Source organism: Sarcophilus harrisii, chromosome 3, assembly GCF_902635505.1.
Source record: "Sarcophilus harrisii chromosome 3, mSarHar1.11, whole genome shotgun sequence".
Classification (NCBI taxonomy): Eukaryota; Metazoa; Chordata; class Mammalia; order Dasyuromorphia; family Dasyuridae; genus Sarcophilus; species Sarcophilus harrisii.
The window spans coordinates 482,260,657-482,277,568 of record NC_045428.1 but is presented as its reverse complement, the minus strand read 5'-3'; the positions used below and the strand labels follow the sequence as shown (position 1 = coordinate 482,277,568).

Below are 16,912 nucleotides of genomic sequence, written 5' to 3'. Positions count from 1 at the left end.
GTCCCAGATAACTTTGTAAAGCTATAAATTGAAGAGTAGGCCCTGATCTGCTTATAGGTATAGAGAGCTTCTCACTGAGAGATCAGACTCTGTGGTATCAAACTCAGAAAGAAATGGAGAGGCACTAAATGCCTTATAATAATAATAAAGTTCCCTGCAGTTATGGTCTGACTTAGAAAACCACATACTAACATTGTCTATATTCTATTGTATTTTTATTCATTTTGTTAAATATTTCTTAATTTCATTTTAATCTGATTTGACCAAGGATATTGGGGAGGGGGATGTGTCTCCTGTCTGATATATATGCTCTGCGCTGGTGAAATCAAAGAGAAAAAAGGAGGAAAGTTGTTAAAGTGAAATAAGATCCAGGACTTGGTGTATGAGCTTGAGAGTAATTATGGCACTGACCAATGATATAACTAGGGTAATGTCTTCACTTGCCCATGAATTGAATTTAAGCAAGGCAGAATTCACTTAAATTTGGATATTTGATTAATTGACTACAAGCTCAAAACACTTCAATAGGGAGACAACAGTTTGTGCTTTTTTAAACTAATGCAATTTAGGTTAATGAACAAAAAAATGCAATATTGAGGAGAAAAGAAACAAGTCTTCATCACTTCAATAACCAGATAAAATCTAAAATCACTTGTTTAGGTCCAAATAATACATACAGAAGAGGAATATCTAATTGAGGAATAGCATTTCAGAGGCCATTGTTTAAAGGAATTTTATAAGCTCAGTCTGAAGAAAAGTTAGAGAGGACATGAAATCTGTCTTTATTGTGTAGTGGAGTGAACTAATTTGTTACTTTATTTCTAAAAAGCATAAACTAAGTTCAGTGATTAGAAGTTTCATAGAACTGGATTTTGGCTTAGGATAAATGAGAATTTCATAATAATTATTATTGAAATGAAAATGAGCTCTGTTGCATAGTGATGAAGAAGACTGATGACTATGTTATAGAAAAAATGAATGTTTGTTTAAGAAAAAGTTAGATTGAATTAGATTATCTCTAAGATCCCTTCTAACTTTGTTTTTGTTTTGTTTTATTTTTTATTTTATTCTGTGAAACTGATTTTTAGTTCTTATTTAATTTGTTTTTTCTTCTGAAATGTTTACATTTCATATTAATATTACATATTTTTATGATTCAGCATGGTAATGATGTTTTGGTATTGATTTTAGTATAATAAATTTTTTCTTTTAAATTTATCTTAATTTAGGTGCTGCCTTCTGAAGTCTTTTCTTGACACCCCTAGATGTTAATGCTTTCTTACTACTCAGAATAACATTGATCTGTATAAATAGGTACCTCAATTTTCTATTCTGTGAAATAAAAATATTATCTGTCCTATCTCTCACATTGTTATTGTGCAAAGGAAATAAGAATGTATTTGAATGCCCTTGAGGCATACAATGTGTCTTACTTCCTGCATTTTTAAGGTATATTATAGAGTTAATTGAATCAATATGTACTTTTGGAAAGAAATTTTAAAATCAATTTTATTGTACCTTTGAGGAGTACTAAATATGAGAAAAATATTGACTTATCATTTTATGAGAATCTTTGAAATAAGAGCTCTACCAACAGTTGCTTTAAGGGGCCATTTTATATTTTATCAAAGATAAATAGAAGTACCATCTTTCCACTTTGATTTCAGAATGCCATTGACCTTCATCATTTTCCTTATAGTGAGTTATTAGAATGGCATACTTTCCCACACATTATGTAATTACATTCCAGGAGTCCAAATAGTTCTTTTCTTGCCAAAGGTGAGGTTAGTGGTTTTGTTTCCTCCCCTTAGGTTTATTGAAATTGGGACTAAAGGATTTCACAGTATGTGTTAATGCACCTTGTAGCTTAAGAGGAAGAATTCAGTTATAAAATCAGTAGAAAACAGTAGGTTTAGAAAATATTTCTGAACAAGCATCTGTAGGCAAATATCCCTTGACTGCTTGAGAAGTGGTAGAAAAATAGGTATGTGGTTTTGTGTGAGACTGAATTTGTACCAGAGATTAAGCTTTTGAAGATGATTGTTATTCTTCAGAATATGAAAGAATCTCTCTAGAAACTGGACATGATCAACAATTGGAAAGGTTTCCCAAAGCATTTCTCCAAGCCTGCATTTTCTCATTTGTAAATAACATTTTCTCTATCTACCTCACAGTTAGTTTTAGAAAAGTTTTTTGTAAGCCTTAAAAATATAGATGTGTATGTGTGTGTGTATATATATATATGTATGTATATATGTATATACATATATTTATGTATGTATATCCTCATGTACATATGTATAAATATATGCAGTAATTATTTATGACTGCAAAATTATCAGTTTTAAGTAACATGTAAAATTGTTTATTATTCCTAGCATCAAATTTGTCAAAAAAGAGAATGAAAATATTTTTGAGTAATATTATCAAATACTAGTCAGACATGCAGTAAATACTGTGCTAAAAAGGCTACCCACTATGTTAAAGAGACAAAAAATAGTCTCTGTTCTCGAGGAGCTTATAGTCAATAGAGTAGAAAGACACTAAGGAAATAAAAATGTACAGACAAGCCAAATATAGGATAAATAGGAAACCATTAAAAGAGGAAGGCACTAGAGTTAAAGGGTTGGAAAAAGTTTCCTATAGGAAATAAGATTTTCAAGCCATTCTCCAATTGAAAAATGGTCAAAGGATATGAACAGACAATTCTCAGATGAAGAAATTGAAACTATTTCTAGTCATATGAAAAGATGCTCCAAGTCATTATTAATCAGAGAAATGCAAATTAAGACAACTCTAAGATACCACTACACACCTGTCAGATTGGCTAAGATGACAGGAAAAAATAATGATGATTGTTGGAGGGGACGGGAAAACTGGGACATTGATGCATTGTTGGTGGAGTTGTGAACGAATCCAACCATTTTGGAGAGTAGTTTGGAACTATGCTCAAAAAGTTATCAAACTGTGCATACCCTTTGATCCAGCAGTGTTACTACTGGGATTATATCCCAAAGAGATTATAAAGAAGGGAAAGGGACCTGTATGTGCACGAATGTTTGTGGCAGCCCTTTTTGTAGTGGCTAGAAACTGGAAACTGAATGGATGTCCATCAGTTGGAGAATGGCTGAATAAATTGTGGTATATGAAAATTATGGAATATTACTGTTCTGTAAGAAATGACCAACAGGATGATTTCAGAAAGGCCTGGAGAGACTTACACGAACTGATGCTGAGTGAAATGAGCAGGACCAGGAGATCATTATATACTTCAACAACAATACTATATGATGACCAGTTCTGATGGACCAGGCCATCCTCAGCAACGAGATCAACCAAATCATTTCTAATGGAGCAGTAATGAACTGAACTAGCTATTCCCAGAAAAAGAACTCGGGGAGATGACTAAAAACCATTACATTGAATTCCCAATCCCTATATTTATGACCACCTGCATTTTTGATTTCCTTCACAAGCTAATTGTACAATATTTCAGAGTCTGATTCTTTTTGTACAGCAAAATAACGTTTTGGTCATGTATACTTATTGTGTATCTAATTTATATTTTAATATATTTAATATCTACTGGTCATCCTGCCATCTAGGGGAGGGGGTGAGAGGGTAAGAAATGAAAAATTGGAACAAGAGGTTTGGCAATTGTTAATGCTGTAAAGTTACCCATGTATATATCCTGTAAATAAAAGTCTATTAAATAAAAAAAAATAAAATAAAATAAAAAATAAAAAAAGGAAATAAGATTTTAATTTGGATTTAAAGAAAGCTGGGAAAGCCAATAGGCAGAGATGAAGAGGGAAAGCATTCCAGGTATGGGGAAGAGTTAGAGAGAATGCTTTGAAAGGAGAGAGATAGGGTGTCTTGTTTGTGGAACAACAAAGAGGTCAGTATCATTGGATTGAAGCTTATGTGGTAGAGAGTAAGGTATAAGAAGACTGGAAATATGGAATGGAATGAGATTATGAAGAGTTTTTAGTGCAAAAAAAAGAGCATTTCTTATTTGATTTTGAAGATGATGGGAAGCTACTGCAGTTTATTGAGTAGGGAGAAAGTAGCAGCAAGGGACATTATAACAGAAAGGAAATGTTATTTCCAAACATTAATTCCAAAAATGAAACACACCATCTCTTGATTCTGGGCATTCTTGCTCTGTCCCCAATGGCTAAAATGCCCTCCCTTCTCCACTCTAACTACTGAACTCCTTGGCTTCCTTTAAATCTCACCTAAAATTCTACCTCCTGCAGGAAGTATTCCCCAATCACTTTCCATTCCAGTCCCATCCTTCTGTTAGAAAATTTTATTTATTGTGCACATACCTTGCTTTGTTTATATGTTTTCATGCTGTCTGTCTCACATTAGATTTTAAGCTCCTTGAGTTTAAAGATTGGCTTTTACCTCTTTTGAGTCCCTAGCACTTAGTATGGTGTTTGGCACAAAGTAGAAGCTTAATAAATTTTTACCGAATTGAATTGAAGATTCATTGCAGAAAGATTCCCTGGAATGTCTACATGAGTTGTTCAAAGTCTGTGCTTTTCTTTGTTAGTATGTTGTTGACATTCCCTTTCCATTGTCACCAGATTATTGAAGAGAGAAGATAGTTTTACCTTCATTCCTCGATCACGTGAAGAACTTCCAGACAACTTTCCAAAGGAAATCCCTGGAATCTGTTATTTTCTGGAGCTCACAACTGGTCCCAAGCAGCCAAAGCCCTCAATCTCTTCAACTCGAATGAAGAAGGTTTCCTACAATATTGGCACCATGTTCCTTCGGGAGACAAGCTTATGAGACCTGCTGCAGATCAAAGACTCATCACAAAAGCACAAGCCCAGAACCTGGGTCTGGACAGAAAAGTGAGGAGAGATCCTTTCTCCTTCACTGCATCATTCTGGGCAAGCAGTACAATCTCTGTGTAATGTCATGCAATAATACTAGAATAAGGTGGGTGATGGCTGTTAGTAAACAAACTGGAGGGGAAGACAATTAAGGGAATCAAATGTGTTCACCCCTAAAAGAGGTATAAACAAATCAAATTATAATCATGATCCCTTTATCAAATAAAACCTAAAACTAAACTCCTTGGGTTTTCTGTTTGATATCCATGAGGTGACATGACCTTAAGAATTTTGCCCACTGAAAAACATAAAAGAGCCAGTGTGGAGTCTGCATTCTTAGATTCAATGTTATTCAGTAAAGGAAGTTTTATAATTTTTTGGAAGAGACATTTCTTACAGATACCATAGAGGTTTGGTCAACTTCCCAACCAGAGAAATTGTAACTGAGTAAAATATTTTAGGGATATTACCTATTTTTATACATCTTTCTCTTTCTGGATAATAACATTTCAGATAACAATTGATCTAGCTTTTCAGAGTATACTACTGTATATTTGGTGTATTATATAACTTTAACCTAATAATCTAATGTGGTTACACTTATTTAGAGGGATCAGTATCAGATAGACATTTCATATGTGCAGAAAAACCTATCTGCCTACTAGACATGTCTTTCAAATGTAATTAAGGTAACTGAAATTTAAAAGAAATGGAGTTCCTAGAAGCCAATTAAAAATAAACAAGGAAAAAGGAATCTTTTCCTCTTTTTGCTGAAAATTTTCAGTAATTTACGAAAGAAAATTACTTTGGTCCCTTAATGGTTTTTATATAGGCACTTTAAAATGTAGGTAGATATTGGAACATGCTAAATTATGCCCTTTACTATAATATTTATTAAGTATCTGCCATGTGCAGAACACTGCATGCACATAATGTGCTATATGTCATCTCTGTATTTCCCTCCTTTCTGGGTCAGTGTTAATGACTGTAGATTGTTGCCTCGTAAAATATGGTTCAGGGTTATTTACTTCTCTTGTAGCTGCTTTCAATAAATGTGGACATTAGTAAGAAGTTCAAAATTTTGCCAACATTAACAATATTTAATTGGTCTATTTTCTAGTATAACATAAAATAGAAAGAGCTTCCAGTTGTATGATTTGGAGAAATTTAAACTAAAAGCAAGTTCTATAGTTTGATTGATGTTATTTTTAACAATATGTAACTCCCCATCATGGAAGTTTGAATAGGTCTACTATATTCAGACCTGGTGAATCCCCCTTGCCCACAATCACTACAGTAGCCTGCAGGTTTTTAATTGCATGATTCCCTAAAATTGACCCTTTCTCTCTAACCAACACTGCATGAAAAAAGGAATCTACATCATTACTGACCTACCCTGAAATCAGGGGCACTCTGCTGCAAGAACAGTCAGAGTTTGGAATCAAGATAAATCAAAAAGCCTGTTCTAATTTATGATCTGGAAGGATTTATTTCTGTAGCTCTATTGTGATGTGTGGCTGTTTCCTTACTCCGTGGTTTCTTATTATTCTCTCTCCCTTGCCAGTGATTACTAATGAAAGTATGTTTAATTTTTTGTGTATTTTTTTTCATTTTTACAGGTCAGATATTTGAGTTATAGTGTGATTGGTCACTACTATAGCACAGCTGAGCATTACAGATTTAAACTGTCTTTCTATAAAAAATAATTTCCTAATTATGAGGCTTAATAAATGCTCCAAAAGTTGTCCGAACTATGTAGATGGTAAGCCCTTTTAGAAATATAAAGTATGTCTCATATGTCATTGTTAATATAATTGTTGGGCTCTAATCTCACATTCGAGTGGGGTGCTGGCAAAGTACTCTTCCAAATGGAGAGGAGAAACCATATTTTTTTACCCTTTTCTGTGTTCCCCACTTCCTCTAGGCCAAGGACTTTGCCTTCTACCATTTAGAGGAGAGAATGCTAAGACCATCATGTCAGGGCCCTTCCATACTTGATTCTGGGGTGCTTCAGACTCATTCTAGGCCTCATGGCCTGTGTAGACAGAGAACTCAGGAGTCACTTTCTCAAGGTAGGAGATAGCTTGGCTACCTGAGAGCATATAGACACTTAAGGATAAAACTCAGTTCATTATAGGATAGTTCTTCTATTCATATATGGAAACAAGATATTGCCAAATGACTTCTCTTATATTGACAAACATTTTCATTTAGGAATAAGAATGAATATATAATTATATTGTATGTGTGTACATACATATATTCATCACATAAATTCATATACATTATATATACATATATTTTCATATATGTGTGTGTATATAACCCTATGGCTACAAGAAATTTCTAGCATCCATTCAATCCATTCCTTTGCCTTTTGTGATACTTTTCCCCTAAACATTCAAAATAGAGAAATGACCATATTGGTTTAAGGCACAGTAGGAAAGAAGATTTCAAACTCTCCTATGTAACCATTGTTCAATAGGGAGAATTAGATCAAGTGAGAAAAGAGTCATGTATAGTGCAAATTCATTTTATCAGAATCAACTAATTTCACATTGGTTTATGCAATTCACTTACAGAAAAAAATGGAAATGTATATTAGTATATTCATTCACATATGTCAAATTAAGAAATTAGCATAGATCCAGTTATATGTATATATGTAGCTATATCATACTCAGGACATGAATTTATATATTTTCATGCAGTAAAATTTAATCTTGTTCTATGGAGCTCTGTACTGAAACAGTGATCCACTTTGTCTCCTTGTTGCCTTTGTCTTGTAATTGATTATTCTAGTTCCTATGTTGCTATCTGTCTTTCCCAGGTGCTGTAAGCATTATCTATGAATTTCATTAATAACCAAGGAATTAAGAAACTGCAAAAAGCTGTATATTTCTATTACAGGGCAATTAAGCCTAATGTTGCCACATTTTTCTAATTAGGAATATGAATTGAAACAGTTGGGTAAGAATTTTGATGAGTGGCTCTTTGTCTTCTCTATATTGAATTTACTAATTCAGACTAATGTCTGCACGGACATTTCATCTTGTAAAAAAGATTTTTTCACCCAGAATGTATCAGAGGACATCAGACTGATATGGAAGTGACTAACCTTCATAGAATCTGATAATATTATAGTGTAGAATAGATTTAAAATCATTTGTTACATCTTAAGCTTTATTTGTAAAAAAAAAAAATTATAGTTTCAGAAGATAGTATCTATAGTATGATTCTCCTAATGTACTCACAAGGAGCTAATTTGAAGTGACTTGATAATCATAGCCCTCAGTACAAGAAATTGATGTCAATATCACCATGGAGATAATACCCATGTTGGAAAATATACTCAAATGGAAATGCAACAGTTATTTAGTGAAATCATAATCCATGAACATATGTAAAGAACCTACTGAGCATACTCACTATAACACTGAAAAACATCAAATAATTAAAATCATTGATAGTGATTCAAAATAGGAGATTCTGTGTTTTTGCATCATGGAAATTAGGTAATTAAAGGTAGCTCTCTAAGAAACAAATTTACTTAAGTCAGTTCTGAGTGAAAATGTTGGGAGAAACAAAACTGCTAATAGATTTCCCAGTACTGTCATCCACCTCTGTACTTAAATTTTATTTGTTACTAATCGATTATGGTTTAAATTTTATATTGTTTTCCCCTTCCAATATGTGGGACTCTGTGATCTATAGACTGACTTTGATTTGGAGAGTAAATCTAGTGTTTGGCACTTAGTGGAGATACTGAAAACTCATTATTTTAAATGTATGAGGCTCATTTATATAGCAATAAGGTATCTGAAATCAGTGTTTTATTAGGAGGACATATTGGTGTCTAGTAGACAATGCCTTAGTGGGCACTTTTGACCAGTATTTAGCCTCCCTTTTACACTTAATCCCTCCAGTGTCACTCTATTATATCAAATATTTCCAACTTTCTTTCTTTTGTGTCCACATCTCCTCCAGGCAACAGGGGCTAAATTATAGCTTACTAAAAGTATCAAGCTTCATCTTCCATTGTTGTTGCTTTACTAGCAAATAGTATTCTGTCTTATTCTATATGTTTAGGTTTGCAATGACAGATAAAAACACTTCAGAAGATACAAAAAAATAAAATATTTATCATAGCTACAGACATCACTCTCAAATTAACATATTTATTAGATATCACATAGTTACATATATGTAACATATTTGTATATGTGATATACATACATATGTGTATATGTCTTCAGTGTTCATTTCATTAATTCCTTCCTTGGACTAATTCATTTCATATGACTTTTTTGAACTGTCTCTTAGAATTACTCTTGATTCAGAAATTCCAGGTGTTCAGTAGTTCTAAGGACTTACCTAGTTATAACAAAAAATCCAAATCAGAAATATAGATGGTAGATCACTAAGTAAATTTACATCAATAGACTATTAAAACTGCAAATCTAGCACCTACTGCATACCTAATATTGCTTAGAACAAGTACTTTGAGTTTTCAGAACAGGTATCAGAAACTATAAAATTTTAATTTGCTCCTGAATTATTATGCTGTACTACACAGTGTGTTAATGATCATTTGATTTGGATCACTGTTAAAATATACAAATTAGAATGACATTGTATTTCCAGATATTAAGATGATTATCTGGCACAAAGTACCAACTTCATGTGGCATGAAATATGTTAACCTTTATTGTTCACATTAAAGACTAACTAGAACCACATGAATATGTTATTGTTTAATAAGCAAAATGTATGTGGTTAGCTTTAGGATCTCTCTTTGTAGCTTTATAAAAAACACTATGACATCATCTATAACACTAATATAAATTTGATTACATATATTGGACACTGGGTTTTTTGTTTTGCTAGAGACAATTAACTATTGGTAGTATTCTAATTCAAGATGTAGCAGAGTTGTAGCCAAACTTATCTTCTTGTAATGCTTCTATATGAACCTATTATGTTCTAGTTATCACTTAAAAATTAATATAAATAAATGGTAGTTCACTGAAGCCCCATTAGGCTTGGAAAGGCAAAGGAGGTATAAGAAAATTGATATAACCATTCTATTACATTTAGTTCATATCCACCTTAAATATTTGGTAAACAGAAAATAGTCTCACACGGCAATCTATGCAAAATGGAAGGTGTCAGTCAAGTGCCTCATGAGACTTCACATCCATATTAAGGGAATCATCTGGTTGACAGTCAGGAAGAGCACTCATGGATTAGCTATGAAATTTTGAAAACTGAGTGAATTACTAGGGATGGAGTAAACACTGACAATGAATAAGAAATGCATCATTCTAGCTAGAGTTATTTTCCCAAAGTATTTCACTTCAGGCTTCAGGGATCCTCATATAATGGCTTCCATGAGAATTAAAATCACTTCAGTTTTAAATTCAGGGATTGTATTTTCTAAGCATGATTCTTGATGTTTGACAAGAGAATTCAGTGACACACAAGGGAAGACTGTTGCTCCCTAGTATCAGTTTTTATGTTTGATTAGTAAAAGATTGTATATTTAGTTAATGCCAAATGCATGTAGCATAGAACAAGGTTTACTGGACCACAACACAGAGGGAAAGATCTTCAAGCTTATGGACATTTTTGAATTTGCAGTAGGAACTTTCATAAGGAATACTTTGACACTAATGAGTGGAAAGTCATGACATTAGCTATGGTTGTCACTATGTGTTTTTAATATTAAATTGTACATATGTCTAAAATTTATTCCCAAGCAATACCTTCTAATGCTAACTTTTAAAGCAATAACTTAAGCCATGGTATTGATAATACATGCAACATACTTCTATGTGAGGTAATCACCAAAACCCTGGAAAAATGTTGAAACTACGTACAAAAGCAATAACAAAGCATGGTGTAGGTTATTTAAAGTTCTCTCTTCCACAGTCACCAGGGTGCCATAATAACTGAGGTACAGAACACAGCAGATGAGCTCTTTAATCTATCTCAGATGTCACTGATTTGCCAATCTGCTATAAAGTAATTATTGTCCTTTGCATAATTATTCCTGGAATCTAAATAACAAACATGGAGAATATCTCTCATACCATGATTTTTTTTTTGTCTCTTTTTTTTTTCTGGGAAGTTTGGAGATTTGTTGAAGATAAATAGAATAGGAACAGTTGTACAATGGACACTCTGATGAGATAGTAGATTTTGTAGAAACAAGGAGGGGTCCTTGTAGTGATAGCTAACTAAAAGTTACTACATGGTTAATAAGGTTTTGGGAGAAGAAAGACTGAATGGGCAAGGTTCATTTCTTTAACATCAGATTTGTGATTCTACCAGTAAAGAAAAATCTTTGAGAGGAAGCTGATCTGTAGCTTCTTTACAATTTAGTATTAGAGAGTTGCCTGGGGCACTGAGAGGTTGTCATTGGCCAGCTGCAGAGATGGAACATGAACACAACTCTTCCTGACATCAAGTCGATATCCATATCACTGCTGTGACTCATTAACAACTCTTATTATTGATAGCAATTAGGGATTAAGAAGTATTTATATAGTGTTATGTAAAAGTGTTTATGATAATTGTTTTTAGGATGTGAAGCTAGTTTGACTCAACTAGATATTATCTCCTCCAACCCATTATTAATCTGGGGTAAAAAAGGGAAAATGAGCCAGTGCAAGTATATGTGATTCTCAGAAATAGGGCATGAGAATTATAATTTATCACCATTCCTAGGAAAATAATCTGCCTAACATCCTCTTGTCTGGGAAGGAAAGACTCCTCATCTGAAAAAATGAATTAGATTCCTGTTTCACTCAAGATATTCAGCAAGGCTCCCCTCCCCCACCACCACACCACACCACACCCATACACACACACACACACACACACACACACACATACACACACACACACACATACCTTAAATAAAAGTTATTAAATGCTTATCAATTACTATATATGCTATCAGTTTTTAATAAATATTAAAAGTGCTGAATTAATGTTAACCTAGTTACTTGTATATAGGACACTGTTTTTCAGTATTTGCTAAAGCCATTGTGACTAATTAGCTGGAAAATCCAAAAGAGAGGAAAGCTAAGTATAAAGCAAGCCCATTTTGGATAGGTTTTGATTTCACTGGTGGAAGAGGGAAGAATTTATGTTGATTCAATAACCTGATAGATAGTATAAGAGGGACTGGGACTGATTCTGTCTTAGTGATGAGAAGAGTGCTTCTTTCTCGGTACCTCTATCTTTCCTGATGACATATCTCTTGTATTATTGTCTAGCTGCAGTTCCACACTCAATAGATGTATGAAACAGAAAAAGATGTTGGAGGTGGAGGGAGGAATGATGCAGGAAACTATGAATAATGACAACCATAGCTATTGCATTCTCCCCTTCCTTTTAGAAGATGTGGGTAGTATTAGGAGAGTGACAGCTCCTATGGAGAGCTCTACTGATTTAATGAAACCCAAATGGTTTCCCAAACTTATTGTTCTCTCTTCTTCAAAGACACAAACTTCACAAGCTCCACTCTTTCTCAGGAGGCAGTGCCAACCTCTTGGCAGCTGCACATTTCATCAGTACTGGGATTAGTTGTTCAGGGAGCTCTAAATAGAAATTCTGTGAATGTGGCAGATAAGGCTAGACTGAGTTACAGTGGTGAAGGTAAATCAGTGTCAGAACATCTGGAATAATGGCACAAAGAAAGCTGAATGCTGAATCTAGCCACATGCCTCAGGAGGATGAAGTAAAATTAGCACAGGCCAGTAGACTACTGAAAGAAAAATGATCTTTAAAAACAGTCCTTCCCTTTCTTCACATGCCTGAATTTCTTATTCAAGCAACTTAAACAATTTGTGTTCATGTTGTACAGGATTTTTAAAGGTTGATCCCTTGCATTTAGATTTTTCCAGATACCTATTTCCCATTTCAGAGAAATCCTTTAAGTAAACACTACAGTATATAAAATGGCTTTTTAGCCCATTAATCATCTGACCAGCTATAACAGATTATAATTTCCTTTTTTTATCTGGTGCTTTTAGTTTTAACAAATTCTTTGAATTGACTTTTAAGTTAAGAATTGTGAAATAATTTTGAGCATACTATATTTATTTATCTATGTGTATATGTATTTGATGGGCTTCAATCTGCCTTCCACATATTGTTCTCAATTTGGTCCTATGTCATTGATGGGTTAGGTTTCTTAGGCTACCCTGAAGACTGAAAAGAGAGCAGGGGTAAAAACTTAGTTCATGAGACCATAGTTTAAAGGAAGAGGAGGTGGGAGGAAAGGAAGGAAGGGAGGAAGGGAGGGAGGAGGAAAGGAAGGAAGGAAAGAACGGAGGGAAGGAAGTGAGGAAGGGAAGAAAGAAAAAGAGAGAAGGGAGGGAGGGATAGATCTTAAAAAAATAGAAACAGAGAGACAGAGAGAAGGAGAGAAAGAGACAGAGAGAGAGAAAGAGAGAGAGAAAGAGAGAGGGAGAGAGACAAAGACAGAGAGAGACAGAGAGACAGAGAGAGAGAGATGGAGAGAGAAAGATGGAGAAAGAAAGGAAGGAAAAAGAAAAAAAGACTGGCAGAAGGAAGGAAGGAGTCAGGAAGAGAGAAAAAAGGGGGAAAAAGAAAAGAGGGAATGAAGCAGGAAGGAAGGAAAGAAAGAATACTTTATCATTGTTATAAAGTAGAAAAATACATTGGGCCCAAGATGTATTGTTGTCAAACAGCTAATTTCACTACCAAAGCTGTTTCCACCATCACTACTACTCCATCCACATAATTTTTTAAGGCTTATCAAAATATGGAATTTTTTGAGCCCTTCTCAGAAAATACTGTGGTCATTTGGCACTATTTTAAAGATATTATTTCCTGGTCCTAAGATTAATTTTCAGAATTTTTATGAATTATGGATTCTTTCTTATCTTTCACCAATTGCTATATTAAAGTTATTAGGTCTTATGAAGGTACAAAACACTGTATCCTGGAGACTGGCTTAAATTTTATAATGAGGACAATGCTTATAAAACTATGCTATTATTTAAGCAATATTTCTGGGCTCAAAATTGATAATGCTACCGTTTTAAGTAATACAGATAGAATATTTTCTAGTAAGATTAAAATATGTAACAGACTTTTATTTATTTTCCAATTTGTTTAACAATGGTTTTCAGAAATCTTCACCTAAAATGTAGAACTAAATACTGTAAAATTTCTGAATTAAATGAAATTCATGTCATTTTTTTGGAACAGATTACCCGAATAACACATAAGAGCCTCTGACATTACTCCATCTAATTCTTGGCTAATGGGAACCTCTATGTGACCAAGCCCAAAGAAGTCTCCATTTGAATAGGAACACAGTTTTTTTTTTTTGTTGTTTTTTGTTTTTTTTTGTTTTTTGCCTTCCAGGAGGCACATTATTGTGGATTCTGATTCAAACTTTCAGCAGAACTTATAGTGTTCATCATTGGACAATGTCCATTTAAACTAAAATGTTGAGTAACCTCAGAGATAGAAATTTAGACAGAATGGGAGGAAACATCTGTATTTTCCTGTTACAATAACCAATTTCTTTAATACTAAAGAAAAGAAGCTGAAAATACTCACATTTGTATATGTATTTCTTGTTGTATGAGATGCCACAGCAAATATTAGCTAAAGTTTACATTTTGAGCATTCTGCATCACCTAAAGGTATATAATAACTGTTGGTTGCTTTTTTTGACAGTCAAGGCACAATATTTGTTGAGGCACAATATTTTGATATATTGAGACACAACATAATGCTGGATCTGGTTAAGACTTTAAGAGATCTTTTAATCCAGCCCACTCATTTTACAGATAATAAAACTGAAGCTTAGAGAAGGTGTTTTTTCTCAAAGTACATGATTAATACGTGCCAAAAAATAGGACTTGAATCCAGGTGTTCTGTCTCGAATTTCTATACCCTTTTCACAATGTCAAGTCTTAGAAACCAGCATATAAGATATTTTCATCATACATGTGAATGTTTCTCATAGTTATCGAATCTGTGTGACAAAGGCAAAAATATTCAATAAAATTTTCACAACATTTTTTTAAGTTGCTTGTATTTCCATCAATACTTTAAAGTATCTACAGTACTGTAGATAATATTCTGCTATTCTATGAAAGGAAGTTACTTTTGAAATTTAATATCTAAGTGAATATCATTTAGCTGTTTTGAATTTGCCATGCTTCATTATTAAAGATATCATTTATCTTTATAGGACTTTAGCCATAAATATGTTCAAGAATGGTAATAAATGTAAAGCAGTTTGTAAAACTTAAAGTATTATATAAATGTTTCCTTTTTTAACTATTATTACTATAGTCCAATATATATCACACAGTAGAATCCATGGTAATTTCACATAGAACACAAATAGAATGAACAATAGAATCATTGCTTTTAGTTGAGGTATAGTCCAGGGAAATCTCAAGAGATCTCTGTGGTAATAGTCATTAGCAAGATGGATTCTAATTAGAGCACAAAAGTCCCATGTAGATGAACTAATTCCTTCTAAAATCATTTTTTGCCTTAACTCGATGTGATAATCGTACTAGATATTACTATAGAACTCTCCAAAAATAAGGGCCATTGAGTTGGCTAAAGAAATTAATTGTCATACACCCCAACCCCAACCAGTATACACAGAAAAACAAAAATTTATTTGTACTCTGAATTGCCTGGATAATTCCTCCCAAAAATTCACTTTAACTGGACTCTGCTTAATTACTTAAATTTTCTGCTTTGGTTTGACTTAGCAACAAAGTGTACAAGCAATTGAAGAACAGAATGTTTTGTTTCCTACACATAATTGTGTGGTTAGCTGAATAATGCAAATAATTGCCTGAAATATGTTTAGCAAGAAAATATTTAATTTAAAGAAATTAAATTTCATTATATGAAATATAAATATAAACATTTATTTATAAGAATCCTTTATGTTTAAGAATTTGCCCGTTAATGGGGGGAAAGTCTATTACAGAGGGAAAAAGACTTTAGATATTCTTTGCAACCACCAAGCTGAATTTGATTTTAACCAAAGAACTTAAGTATTTACTAGAAAAGAAAATCATTATGTTTGTTTATGGATCCAATGGAGATTTACTGTATGATAAAGGGAATCCCATCAGACTATGTGGGAATGAGAAATCTTATAAGGATGCATATGTATTCCTGGCTCTAACATTGAAATTTGATATTGTTATTACATAGTACATGAAACTGTAAAAAATTTAAGCACTACATATCTGGTCAAATATCTAACCACCTAAGAAATCTTAACATTTGTAAGACACAATTCCACTAGCATTAGTTACTTTTTTTTTTTTTTAGCTCATTGGACTTCATGCAATCTTCCTGATATTAGGCATTCTGTTGGATTGATCTGAGACTAGTGAAATCTATGAATGATAGTCCTTTCAAGGCAACATACCTTTTCCTTTCCCATACTTTGAGTAGCCATACAGTGAGATAGGGAGACCTGGGCAAAGACCAGTTTTGAAGAGAGATATTACTTGATGGAGAGGAATGAAGCTTTCGATCTCAGAGCCATTTGTAAAGAGAACTTTGGAAGATTTGAGGGCTATGCTACCAAACTTATTAAACTTTCTTAACAAAAAGTAAGGACAGCTTTTTTTTAACAGCCACTGACAATCTCTCTGTGTCTCTGTCTTTCTGTCCTCATTCTCTGTCTCTCTTCATCTTCCTATCTGTCTATCTTTCTTTCATAGGTATTATTAGAATATAGTAGAAACCTGGCAAGGTTTAAAATAGAAAATCAGTTCCTTTTGTGAAAAATGAATTTTCCTCAAAATGGTTTTGTAGCAAGGAGAACTTGGGATAGTTATGTATGGGCAAGGAAATTTTGTGTATCTCTTGATTAGGTTGGGATAATTTAATTACCATTTGTTCTATATCTGAGAATATACATACTTTCTGACTGTCTCCTAACTCAGTGTTTTACAGAGTATTAAGTTTTGTTTTATGTTTGAGAGTTGTTAAATCCCCACTTCTGCCTTAGAGAAGCCTCATGTGTTACTAAA

The 16,912-nt window shown here is 33.3% G+C and overlaps 1 protein-coding gene across 1 annotated transcript in view; it reads left to right on the top strand.

Annotated features, from left to right (window-relative positions):
- GUCY1A2 (guanylate cyclase 1 soluble subunit alpha 2) overlaps positions 1 to 5,133 on the top strand; it is a 430,164-nt gene extending 425,031 nt beyond the window's left edge. The window contains exon 8 of the mRNA XM_031961090.1: positions 4,593 to 5,133. Within this exon, the coding sequence (XP_031816950.1) occupies positions 4,593 to 4,800 (208 nt within the window). The 3' untranslated portion in view covers positions 4,801 to 5,133. The remainder of the gene's footprint in view (positions 1 to 4,592) is intronic.
- The last annotated feature ends 11,779 nt before the right edge of the window (positions 5,134 to 16,912 follow it).